We start from the raw sequence: 13695 nt of genomic DNA, 5'->3' as shown, positions 1-13695 counted from the left end.
CAATACTAGATGACTGGTTTCTAGCTGGAATGTGGTAATATATGGTAATATTCAAAATTACAGACAAAAATTATGCTAAGATGAAGCTAAAGGTTGAGAGTACACAGTGGTGATTCTGGGTAAAAAAAATATTTCAGATATGTTAAAATTATCCCCCAAAGAAGCAGAACTCACATAATTCAGGAGTACGATTAAACTTTAAAAAAATATCCAAACATAAAAAAAATTGGAAACACAACATTTTTGCAGCTAAACAACCTTAACTCTGCCTTTAGTGACACCATGAAGTAGCTTCACAATTATGACTAATGCATGTTAGTGTCTGTAATCCCAGTTTAAATGAAAGACATATTTGCACATTTCTTTTTCCTACCTGTATCACTACAAGGCAGAGTTAAAGATTGTTTGGGTGCCTTGGCAGGAAACTTGAGTAAAGGTTGTTTCTCCTTTGTCAGGAAAGTCACCACTGCATCACTCTGATATGTAATTGGATGAAAAATTGAGGGCAAGATGCCCAAAAGAATTCAAAACTTTCCCTTGGGAATAGGGAAAGTCAGAAAGGATGTCAGATTTCTTGCCATGTCCCTTAGTTTCAGTTAAGCACCATGGTGCTTTTCTTTTTAGAGGTGGCCAAATTGGGGTGAATTTTTTTATTTGCTTCTAAGGAATGCTTGATTAGTGAGGATGAATCATCTTGGTGAGATTCCTGAGCTGAACAGCACTGAACCATTCTTCTGTCAGTCTCTGGAGCATCTCATCTTAGAAATGCAGAGAATTTAACATCACCACTGCACCGGGGAGAAGTCACAATGCTGAAATTATTGAATCACAATTTAGAAGTTACTGAATTTAAAATAAAACACTAAGAGCCTGACATTACTTTTGTTTTATTTCACACTATTCAATTAAGGGTGCTAGCTTTGTTTCACTGCACTCTTTACTCACCCTTATGCTCTACAGTTGGTTCAACTACCCTTACTCGTGTCATAGAATCATAGAGGTTATGGTTGGAAGAGACCTCAGGAGATCATCTAGTCCAACTCTCTGTTCAAAGCAGGACCAGCCCCCAACTAGAGTAGTACTTTTCCAATAAACTGGATTATTGTGTATAAATAAATGTCACAGAATCTACTTCACAAAGATCAGTATCAGTTTCCCAGTATAGGCTGTTTATCAGCTTGGGTTGCTCAGCACTTACTAGAAAAATGGAACTGTAGACTAAAAATACGGCATTATAGGTCAGAGCAACTGTAGCACCTGGAACTAACTTTAAATTGTTTGTCATTAAATTTGACTTTATTTAAAACTGGTATCCTATCAAGAAGAGGTGGTATTCCAGCCTTATTTTAAGAACAGCTTTCTAAAAATACTAGATATAATCTAGGTTACTAGCCACATATTTTTGTTTGCTTCTTTAACAAGCGTGCATATAATATACAGAAACCAGAAAAGAATACAGTACATAAATGTATACTAACCTGTTTGGAATAATGTTTAATAACTGCTGATTGCAGCTGTTGTGTAGTACAGAAGTGATAGCTGAGTTCAAAGAAAGCCAATCTAAAAGAAATCCACATTTGGGGTAGAACAAAATTAATTTTCCTGTGTTCAAAGTGCTAGTTTAATGTTATAAGTCTATATATTCAACATACTTGAAGACAACATCTTGTACATCTGTGAGTGTGGCACCAATACTTTTCAGTAAAAGATTCACGGACTGAACTGGAATCAATTCATGCTGTCTTTCTTCTTTGTTGCTATCTTCTCCACCTGTGCTTAGTGATAAACTTAAATGTAACTGCAGGAATAAGAATGAGAATGTGGAACATCACATTTAATTGGTTACAATTGGAATGACATTTTAATAAAACGTTATTAGCTGTCATTAGCTTACAATATATCCCTAATCTTGCGTAAATCCTAGTTAAAAACTTTTTAAATAATATCACACAGCAAATACCACAGGACTAAAAAGCAGAATTTTTCTGGAAGAGCAGAATCTGCTCCCTCACTAAATCATTTGAACTCTGAAGCAAATATTTTTTTAAAAGAGAAGAGGAATTCATCAACAGCATTTGATTAAGGCACTGACAGACTCCTACTCAATAAATAAATGAGTGAAATTCAAAAAAATGTATTCACATCTAGTGTAAATCAATATTCTGGCAAGCAGCACATTAAAGGGTAAGAATGAAGATAAAGAAAATGACTAATACAACTTGTAGAATAGCAGCAGCAAACTGAGGATTATATCAGAGTAAAACAGTGAATGCATGTACAGACTTTATTCAATCATGGAAAAAAAATCCCCAACACATTAACAAAGCATTTTTGACTGATTAAATCCAGTTTACAAGTAAACTGCATGCTTATAGCAGCCTGTCCTGCACTCAAAAAAGATATTAAAACAAAATTGCTCCAAGCACTCTGCATCTCAGGACTGTACTAGTGATGTAAAGGACTAGTCGCTCCCCTCCCTCTAAAATGCCTCTGCATTTCAAAGCAGAAGCGCAGCATGGAGCCTGGAGTCAGCAGGGGACTCATAGCATGGGGTGAGCAGGGGACTCATTTCAAAGCGGAAGTGCCCAGGTGGAGCCCAGAGTCAGCGGGACTTCCCAGTGGCCCTTGGCTTCATGCGATATTCAAACTTTTAAATGTACTGGGGCTCTTGTACATTTCAAAGGCAGAACGCGGAAGTGCTTATGACTAGTCGAAGAAAATTCCATCGACTAGTCGACTAGCAAATTAATGACTACTTAGTATCCCTAGACCGTACCCATCTATGCATAAGAAAAACTGACTTCCTGACATTCTGATTCTCTGAAGGATTCTCATTTGGTTTAATACACCTTGTAGTAAGATGACAGCCTGAAACAAAAGTCCATGTAGCACAGGCCTGGTTTGAAGCATAGCTAACAATGGACAAAACTTGTCTAATATAAAACAAAGCTAAGCTGTGAGCAAGAGGTAGGCCCCCAACTCACAGAACTTGGCACAAACAGGGAGGAGAGTGCAAAACACTAATTGGAAATAGGCCCATAAGTTGAAAGCACATTCCAAAAGGATGGTATACCAAGTCATTAAAAAAGACCTGGTACCCACATTCCCCACAGATACCGACCCAGATTGAAGAAAAGGTCTAAAATGACTGAATGATGGACAGAGATGTTCTACTCAAATCATGAGGTGCAAGGTGATGGGTGGTATGTCAGTAGCGTTACAGGGTGGTAACCTGATGTCAGAGGATATCAAACTGACACATCAGGAGTGATGTGTAACTTGTTTGTACCTGTATAAAAAGTGGTGTCTTGGAGGGGAGTATTTGTCTGACCTGGAGGCAGTGCTACCTCTCACTGACTGAGTCAGTCGACTGTTATGGGTACATATGCGTAGTGGTTCAGTAGAGAGGTCTGCTGACAACTATTACCATACTTTATTTAGCAAGAAGCCTGGTGGGAAACCTTCAATCCTTATCTGATTTGTGGTCTTTGGAGGCTCTCTCAGAGTCTGTGTTGACTACTTGCTCAAAAATCACACATTCTTTGAGGCCTCAGGATATGGGGATGGGCAAGCAAAAGGCACCAAGTCTGCCTCTAATTGCAAGGAAGTGGCAATCACTGAAGGGGGCAGACAGGCTGACCACGCTTAGATATACAGATAGTCCCGACTTACGAACGAGTTACGTACCAAACACTTGGTCATAACTCAATCTGTTCATAAGTCGGATCCCATTAATTTAAATGTGACCGCGCTGTTCGTAAGCACGGATCGCGTTCGTAACTCAGGGACGCACTTAATGGGAGGCTGGTCGTAAGGACGAATGGTTTTAAATCAATGCGTGTACTTAAAAAACCCTTATGGAAATAGGGCATCATCCCCTTTGGTCTCTGGTGCTCATGAATCCAAGATTCTAGGGATTGGGAGTACTGAGATATTTCCTTGAAGTCAATTCAGTAGGCTGATTTATGAAGATATTTCTTCCCTTTCCCCAAAAAGATTCTCTTTAGTGTTTGGTATTCCCTGGAGATTCCTCTGAACCTCCAAGTGGGAGCTGGATGCAGAGGACATTACGTTTGCCATCATATTACATACCTTAACAAATGTCAAACCTATACTTTTCCTAAGGAGGCTTCCACAAGTTGATCTCTTCCCTGATCTCGGCACATCAATTGTATTGGATAAAAAATAATCTGCTAAACATGCTTATAGAAGTAATTATGGAAGTTACTGAAGCTGTATCAGGTAGTAGAACCAAAATATATGTATTAAAAATAGGCTTGGCTACAGGTCTTAATCTTTAAGGGCTTAGAATGAGGCCTATCAGGAGTTGGCTGTTGGCATAACTCTGCACGAGTATTATGTGTTTGATCAAAGATTATAAAACAACACATGAAAATTATGTAGGGATAACATCTTAAAGTATTAAAAATGATTCCCCCAAGTGGAAGTGACTCCCCATAATTTGTTCCCCACAACTAAAAGTCTAAGTAGTATACGTTTGTTAAGTAGAAGAAGCATATAAGTGTTTAGATTTAGTGTTATCAAGCTTGAGAACTGTTTAGATTTATTATTATTATTATTATTATTATTATTTGTTAAGATTGTTAAATGTTTAGATTTATAATTATTGCCCCTCTAGAATATAATTTGTGAGGAATGTAATATTAGGTCATGTAACTTAAAACTGTTAAAAATATAATACTATGTAGCCAGAAACAGCTCCCCTCTCTGTGTCCCAGGGCACGCTCAAACTTATTGTTACACGATTGACGCCCATTCTCTTCAAAGCATTGTGAAGCAATTAACCCTAATCGCAAAGTGAAACATTGTAACTATCTCAGCACTCAGAGAGAGAATGTTTTAAGAAATGCCACCCAGAAACTTTTGTGACTTTTTGTAACTACAACTCTTAGAATCATAGAATCATAGGACTGGAAGGGACCTCGAGAGGTCATCGAGTCCAGCCCCCCGCCCTCAAGGCAGGACCAAGCTCCGTCTACACCATCCCTGACAGATGTCTATCTAACCTGTTCTTAAATATCTCCAGAGAGGGAGATTCCACCACCTCCCTTGGCAATTTATTCCAATATTTGACCACCCTGACAGTTAGGAATTTTTTCCTAATGTCCAATCTAAACCTCCCCTGCTGCACTTTAAGCCCATTACTCCTTGTCCTGTCCTCAGAAACCAAGAGGAACAAATTTTCGCCTTCCTCCTTGTGACACCCTTTTAGATATTTGAAAACCGCTATCATGTCCCCCCTTAATCTTCTTTTTTCCAAACTAAACAAGCACAGTTCATGAAGCCTGGCTTCATAGGTCATGTTCTCTAAACCTTTAATCATTCTTGTCGCTCTTCTCTGTACCCTTTCCAATTTCTCCACATCTTTCTTGAAATGTGGCGCCCAGAACTGGACACAGTACTCCAGCTGAGGCCTAACTAGTGCAGAGTAGAGCGGCAGAATGACTTCACGAGTTTTGCTTACAACACACCTGTTGATACAATCTAGAATCATATTTGCTTTTTTTGCAACAGCATCACACTGTTGACTCATATTCAACTTGTGGTCCACTATGACCCCTAGATCCCTTTCCGCCATGCTCCTTCCTAGACAGTCACTTCCCATCTTGTATGTATGGAACGGATTGTTCCTTCCTAAGTGGAGCACTTCTCTTGCATTTCTCTTTATTAAACCTCATCCTGTTTACCTCTGACCATTTCTCTAACTTGCTAAGGTCATTTTGAATTATGTCCCTATCCTCCAAAGAAGTTGCAACTCCACTCAGTTTGGTATCATCTGCGTACTCTCTATCCCAATATCTACATCATTGATGAAGATATTGAACAGTACGGGTCCCAAAACAGACCCTTGCGGAACTCCACTTGCTATCCCTTTCCAGCAGGATTTAGAACCGTTAACAACAACTCTCTGACTATGGTTATCCAGCCAATTATGCACCCACCTTATCGTGGCCCTATCTAAGTTATATTTGCCTAGTTTATCAATAAGAATATCATGCGAGACCGTATCAAATGCCTTACTAAAGTCTAGGTATATGACATCCACCGCTTCTCCCTTATCCACAAGGCTCGTTATCTTATCAAAGAAAGCTATCAGATTAGTTTGGCATGACTTGTTCTTCACAAACCCATGCTGGCTATTCCCTATCACTTTATTACCTTCCAAGTGTTTGCATAAGATTTCCTTAATTACCTGCTCCATTATCTTCCCTGGGACAGACATTAAACTGACCGGTCTGTAGTTTCCTGGGTTGTTCTTATTCCCCTTTTCATAGATGGGCACAATATTTGCCCTTTTCCAGTCTTCTGGAATCTCCCCTGTCTGCCATGATTTTTCAAAGATCATAGCTAAAGGCTTGTATATGTAAAGTTATTATTATACAAAATACTGTATGTGAAACATTAATTAGGGAATGTATGTGAGAGAGAAGAGTGCTTGGATGATGAATGAATGGTTTTGAGAGGTGCCAGCCTGAGAATGCAGCAACAAAGGGCTGAAGAAGGCGTCAGTGCAACCAAAAGGTGTCAAGTGGAAAAAACCAAGTACTGGAGGCCCACCCTATGAGATCACTGACAAGCACCTGACAGTCACCCTGGACATCAGCATGATGCAGCAATTCCCATAGACTGGCATAGGAAGAAATTCCTATAAGAACTGGACTAAAAGACTATGGAGTCAGAGTCCAAGGTTCTGCTGCCAGCCCACCAGGAGCTTCAGATGCGCATCTGATCAGGACTTCGCTCCCCACTCCCATCACTTGTGTACAGAATACCTGGCCAGTATTCTGTCACAAGCAACTTCCAGGCTGGTAACTATAACAAATTCACAGAACCTGAATGAATGAATTGAATGAATGTTTAATATATATATAAAGTGTATAAGGGTTAAGTAGTGATAGGAATAAGTAGCTAAACAACGTTGTTTGCTTCTATCTTTTCTTTATTATTATCTTTACAATAAATGTGGCTTTTTGCCTTATCCCCCTCATAAGATCCTGCTTGCTTTTATTGGTACAACAATTTAGCAATATGTATCAGGTGATTGTTTAGCAATGCCCTGCATGAAAAATAGGCAAACAGTAAATAAAGAGAGGGTTAGGGTTAGCATTTTAGGGATTTTTTGCAACAAGAGCTAATTGCATTAATGTTATCAAAACTACTGGAAAAGAGACTGATGCAAATTGTTGTATTAACTTTCAGAAACGTAATGTACCGACAATCCGAATATCACATACAGACAACCAGAACCTTAACGTTAGTCTCTCAGAATTCGAAATACGAATAGGGACTGAGATGTAATCAGATATGGTCTTAGATGTATCATGGTGTGGGTACAATAGAAAAAGGCAAACATATATGAGTGGAACAGAAAATGATGTGTAAAAGGTTGTCACAAACCAATCCTTAAATTATCTCATATGATAACATACTGCTTAGTGCTTCAGCCTTCAAGAGAGTCCCTGGAGCCCATCTGAAAGCACGATCCACCTCCTCATGCAGTGGAGCACTCCAGCTGGCACACTGTCTTATTTTCACCTTTGATCCTGTGTGTATGGGTTCTTAAAAGAAATATTTTTCTCCAGCCTATAATGTGTCTGGCTATATAAACTTCACACTACCAGCCAGAAATCCACCAGCTTTTGGGAAGCAGGAGAAAGACTTGCCAGACACATTTATTCTCACAAAAATTCTCAGAAGTCAGAGAGAACTGTGGGCTGTGAGGAGGATATTATATGTTAACTAATTTGAGATACAGAAAATCCTATGAAAAAGAAAATGTTAGGAACTTGTAAAGGATGATGGCACTGATGTTTTTAGACATGCACTTTCTGATATGCTGAAATGTCTACATAGACTAAGGGGAAACCCTCCTTACACACACACAGGCAGAAACACTAAGTTCACTTCCTTGAGCACTGTTTTCTAGCTGCTATCCCTCTCAAATCTCTGTTCTCAGAATATGACACTCACCTTCCTTTACTAAAAACTATAGATTTTAATGGTTTTCTGTAATTTACATACCTTGATTGGAGAAATATGAAAATATTCATACAAGCTGATTTGTGATCTATCTGTTGATGACATACTCATCAATTCTTTTTGGAGAGATTCAATATCCTTTTTGAAAAGTTCAACCTGTCAAAGTATTTAAATTATTAGAATTGAATTAGTTTTAGAATTACAGTATTTATTAAAGCATTAAACTCCAGAAAAGCAAACAATTTTCAGGGAGATATAATAAACAAATTGGCAGAGATACTGCATGATCTACAGTCTGCTGAAATTACTTCAAAAAAGAGTGTCTTCTGTATGTAGCGCAAATTTCTACCAGAAAATGTCTAAAGTTCAAATAATAAACAAACAGAGCCTGGGTCAAATACATAAATAAAAGTTATTCAGTAACTGATACAAATCTTTTAAAACCTTTTCTAGATTTCATATTTATCTTGCCAGAAGATACACCAAATAAAGTACATGAGATATTTATGCAGATCTGTAGGCAAGTGGACATCTAAAGAGATATTATTTACTTGTATAGTAACTAGAGAGGTGTAGTCTTTGTATGTATTACACTCTTGGTATGCATACACCCCATGAACCCGTGATTGAAGATTGTTAGCGGTGTCAGTTCAGTCCACACATGTACTACCCTTGAGTAGTCCCTTTATTAAATTTGATCCTTTTACTGGGAGGATCCTTTGTGCTGCAATCTAGCCCTAGAGACTACAATTCCCAATAGCCTTGGGGAAAAAAGGGGGAATGGTGCCTCTTCCAGGCTATGCAGACGGAGTTAGGCTAGGCTCCATTTTTGGAGAGAGGAGCAAGCCTGCAGGCGTGGAGCCTTTTCCAGGCTAGGAGCTGTTGTGTTGCAGCTAGAGACTGTTACTGTTGGGGCTTGGATCTAGCAGGCTGCTTTGCGGGCTGCTGTTGATTGTCCCTGGAGGGGAGAGATCCTGGCTGTGCCTCTGGCTGGGAAGAGCTTACATAAATCTACATAGGAGATAACTGAGTAACTGGGCTGTTTGGAAAAGTGCTGCCTGGGATAGAGCATGAAAGACAAACTGACTCTAGGTGCAATGAGAGCCAGAGTGATCTGCCCAGGGAACCAGAGCTGCTGGCATTTGGTGGGGCCTGCTCCAGTGGCAGAGGGATTTTGCAGCTGGCTGCTCAGCTTGGACTAACGCACACAGACCCTGCACAGTGCTGTCTCCATTCTAGCTGCGGACCTTTAAGAATGCCCACGCAAGCGTTTGGGACTCTGAATCTAGAGGTGGCATAAATGGTGGCAATGCAAATGCTAGATAGAGAAGTTTCCTTTCTTTCTGTGTACTTTTTAATTGATTTTGTTAACTTTTCATCTGTTAAACCTGGTTTCTCTAAGCTATTAAGTAAAGGTGTGTTAATTCTAATGTAACCAATTAGATATATCTTATTTATAATTGTTGTCTTGAAGTTAGTTCCGGATTATTATTGGAATCATTTTATTTCCTGGAGGCTCCCAAGACACCCCGTAAGTGAGTACAGGGCCAGCCAGGTGGAGGCACCACCATTGTATATTCTTTAGGAGCAAGGCACTGCAGCAAGGGGGTTGGTAGGGAATCCCCAACTAAACATCACCACCACTGGGGTACTCAGGATCTCCTTTTATGTTAAAAACTTCAGGCACCCAGGCACACATGTGAGTGTGACCTCTCCCAAGTAACCCAGGGAGGAAAAAGGGGGTTACACTTGTGTTACATACACAGGTATAAACAATAGTGCAGAACCAACTGCCACTCTAATTTTTTTCTCTACGTCAAATTCTATATAGTATATGAGGAATCAAAAGCAGAGCTTGTCCCTGTTTATATTTTATTCTAGTTGACTCTCAAGCAACTATCTATCTATAGTGCTGAATCTTATCTATGATAAAGCAAACAACAGCCTAAAGAGACATCTGATGAAGATGTCTACTGAAATACATAGGCTTGCAAAGGTGCACATACAAATACATGAGGCAGTCTACATATGTCTTTTACAGGAATGCCCTTCAGACAGGCCACCAAAGTTGCCTAAGCCCTGGTTAAATAAGCCTCAACATGGATTGGGGCAGTTAATCCAGAAATTAATTTTGACACTATTTTAGGGATATCAGGTATCTTTGTTCTACAAAAATGAAATTAACAATCATGCAGATGATTGGAATAGTTTCAGTCTCTACAGGCATAAGTACCTGTTTAACATTTAAAACATGTAATCTAGCCTTGTTATGAGACTGAGGTTTAGGATAAAAACTAGCAAGTGTATGAATTGTCAGATATGCAATTCAGACAATCTTGGGTACCAATTTTGGTTTTGTGGAAGAGAGAGAGAGAGAGCGAGCTCCTAACTCACACATCCTTGTTAGTTGCTGATGTTTTTATTACAAAAAAATAAGGTCTTCATGGACAGAAAGGAGCACAGTGTCAAGGTTCAAAGGATGATCCCAAAGCGACATGTACACTAGATGTGCTCTTAGGGCATGTCTAGACTACATCCCTCTTTCATAAGAGTGATGCAGTCTAGAGAGCTAAGTGAGAACTGAGCTCTTCAGAGAACAAATGTAATCCAAAATATGAGATAACTGGGACAATCCATTCAACACTCTGGGAAAAAAAATCTTTCACACTCTGCAGAGTGTTTTTCTTATAGAATCGTTTCTATTGTTGCCCATGATGGTTTGTACATCCGAAGAACATATTTTTACTAGTCCTGAGAACCATCAAAGAACAAAGAAATGAAGTATAAAGAAAACTGGATTTGAATGGCGAATCACTTCCTCACCGCACATCAGCAGATCCAACCTTTAAATTTAATCAGATTGGAGGACAAGTGGATAAATGATGCAGCTCTTAAAATTATTAATCTCTCAGAAAAGAACAGACTATTAGGATAATCATTAATTCATTGTGATTGATTTTCGATACCCTCAGAAGAAAGAGAACTGGTGGAAAGGCATATAGGATCTTCTATGACGACAACATCAGGAATGTATCCATCACAGAGCATGGATTTTGATGCCCTCTGACCTGACACAAAATATGGAATGTTTCTTGTTCTTGTCTGTTTCAAACAGGTCAACTACTTGTCAGCCCCACATGGAAAATGAACTGAATTGCTGACATGTTAATCATGCTGTATGAAGAAGTGTCCTCTGACATTGTCCATTAATGTATTCTGAAGAGTTAACAAGCAAACCACTAATAGTATGCATCAGTTCAATAGCCTTATTGCCTCTGTATGGAGGGGATTGTTTTGCTCCATGTTTTCTGACATCTGAACAGACTGTTTCACTGAAAAGAATGAATGCATATCCTGTATGTTTGTCCTTAGGATCCTGTGTGCTGATATGTCACACTGATTCTTCTGGAGAAGCCTAAGCACCTAGATCATCCAGATATGTGCTGTAACATAACAGAGCAGTGATGGGCAACCAGAAGTAGGAAGTGGGCTGCATGAGTGGCCCTCCTTCACCTGAGTGGCAGCAGCAAGTCACAGACCACTGGGGTTCCACCTGCAGTCTCACACCCTTCCTGTCTTCCTCCTATACATGCTTCCTGTGCACTGGGAGCCCCAGAGCCCTGCACATCCTACACCTCCCCCCCTCCCTTTCAGCACTTTCGGAGCATGCGAATCACCTGATTCACATTCTGTCCCCATTTCTCCCCCTTCCTCCCAAAGCTGGAACACTATAAATATCTATTGATAGTAATTTGTTCTAAACCACAGACATTTTGTGCATGAGTATGAGGTGTTCTATTCCAGAAAGATTTAATGTTGCTCAGAGGGAACCACCTGAGGAAGAACTATATGTAATAAACAATCCATGAGCAGGAGCAGTAGGATTGCTTTAAGGTCAGGAAGAGAGAACTGGAAAATGCACCAGACTCTGGAAACTTGCAGTCACTCTCTGGGTTAGGAGGAAGAAAGTAGAAAAAAGAGGGAAAGCAGAAGCCCTGGCTCGCCTGCTGAAGGAAGTGTTTTCCCAAAAGGATAGCGAAGCAGAAACTAGGGATGTGAACATGTAACCGTGTCCATGGTTAATCAAGGAGTCTGAGCTTATCAGTTAACCTTCATAGTTACATGCAGACTCCCGATATGCATGGGGAGCCAAGTTAAAAGCTGGCTCCAGTGGAGCTACCTGCCCCATCCCACGTATCAGAGGCAGATGTGTGTGTGGGGGGAGGAGGGGAGGGCAGGGAGCGGGGAGGGAGGAGGAGCAGGCCTGGGAAGCCACCTGTCCTCCTCCTTGCGTTTAACCATGAAACCAGGGGTTACAAGTTTACTTTATTAAACAATTTTAGTATACAGGCAGACCCCGGGTTATGTCAATCCGACTTAAGTCGGACCCCTAGTTACGAACGGGGGGGGGGGGAGGCGCGCAGCTAGTGCAGGGTGTCTCCCCTACTGTCGCCGCCTCTGGGAGACACCCTGAAAGAAGACCAGGGAGACGCGGAGCTAGTGCCCCCCCCCCAGCAGACCAGGGAGACGTGGAGTGGCTTTTCTCGCAGCGGAGGACGTGGGCGGAGGGACCACCGAGATGCACCGCGGTCCCACCGCCTGCGTCCTCCGCGGTGAGAAAAGCCGCTCCGCATCTCCCTGGTCTGCTGGGGGGGGGGGGGACATAGCTAGTGCCCCCCCCCCTCCTCAGCAGACCAGGTTTTTCTCGCCACTGGTCAGTTTCAGCAGCAGCTGAATTAGGACGCCTGGGGTAGAGCAGCTGGGGGGCTGCCGGGTTGGTCCCACAGCGCCGAGGTGCGGCGCTACTGGACCAACACAGCAGCACCCCAGCTGCTCTGCCCCAGGCGTCCCCAAGTCAGCCGCTACTGAAACTGACCAGCGGCTGACTACAGAAAGCCCGAGGCAGAGCTGCCCTGCCCTGGCTTCCTGGATCAGTTTCCTGATCAGTTTCAGCAGCAAGGGGTCAGCGCTACCAGACCAACCCAGCAGCACTCCAGCTGCTCTGCCTCAGGCGTGTCCGATTCAGCCACTGCTGGTCAGTTTCAACAGCGGCTGAATCTGGACACCTGGGACAGAGCAGCTGGGGCACTGCCAGGTTGGTCCCCGCAGCACCACACCTCGGCGCTACTGGACCAACCCAACAGCACCCCAGCTGCTCTGCCCCAGGCGTCCCCAAGTCAGCTGCTGCTGAAACTGACCAGCGGCTGATTCCAGGAAGCCCGGGGCAAAGCAGCTCTGCCTCGGGCTTCCTGTAGTCAGCCGCTGGTCAGTTTCAGCAGCGGCTGAATCGGGGACACCTGGGGTACAATATGTACCAGTTCCGACTTACATACAAATTCAACTTAAGAACAAACCTACAGTCCCTATCTTGTACGTAACCCGGAGACTGCCTGTACTTAGCAGAAACCTAATAGAGGTAGAGAAAAGACGCAGGAAACCACCAGCAAGGTTTGGGATAATACAGATCAAAGATAACACAGAACAAAGAATCTGACTGCTACTAGGCAGAGGAAGCTGGATGCTGGCTCCTGCACAATATCTGTCTTATTTTCTATTCTGAGATCTGGTCTCCTTCTCTGTATGTTAATGCCAAATTGTGGAAAAAAGAGAAGCAGAACACTTGCTGTCTACACGGGAGAGTAAACAGCTACTAAAAACCATAATTCAATATAGTCTTGTGAACCTTGCTCAACC

The 13695-nt window shown here is 41.6% G+C and overlaps 1 protein-coding gene across 8 annotated transcripts in view; it reads right to left on the bottom strand.

Annotated features, from left to right (window-relative positions):
- Positions 1-13695, bottom strand: part of VPS13A (vacuolar protein sorting 13 homolog A) — a 296260-nt gene that overhangs the window by 69212 nt on the left and 213353 nt on the right. For all 8 annotated transcript variants that reach the window (XR_012904695.1, XR_012904697.1, XR_012904696.1 and 5 more), the window contains 3 exons: positions 8044-8157; positions 1653-1798; positions 1479-1560 (listed from right to left, as the gene is read on the bottom strand). Coding sequence is in view for 3 of the 8 variants with exons in the window: in XM_006122479.4 (XP_006122541.2) it covers positions 1479-1560; positions 1653-1798; positions 8044-8157 (342 nt within the window). In the remaining 5 variants the exon portion in view is untranslated. The remainder of the gene's footprint in view (positions 1-1478; positions 1561-1652; positions 1799-8043; positions 8158-13695) is intronic.

The sequence above is a fragment of the Pelodiscus sinensis genome, chromosome 6 (genome assembly GCF_049634645.1).
Source record: "Pelodiscus sinensis isolate JC-2024 chromosome 6, ASM4963464v1, whole genome shotgun sequence".
Classification (NCBI taxonomy): Eukaryota; Metazoa; Chordata; order Testudines; family Trionychidae; genus Pelodiscus; species Pelodiscus sinensis.
The sequence above is the reverse complement of the archived record's forward strand: the minus strand, read 5'-3'. Positions and strand labels throughout refer to the sequence as shown.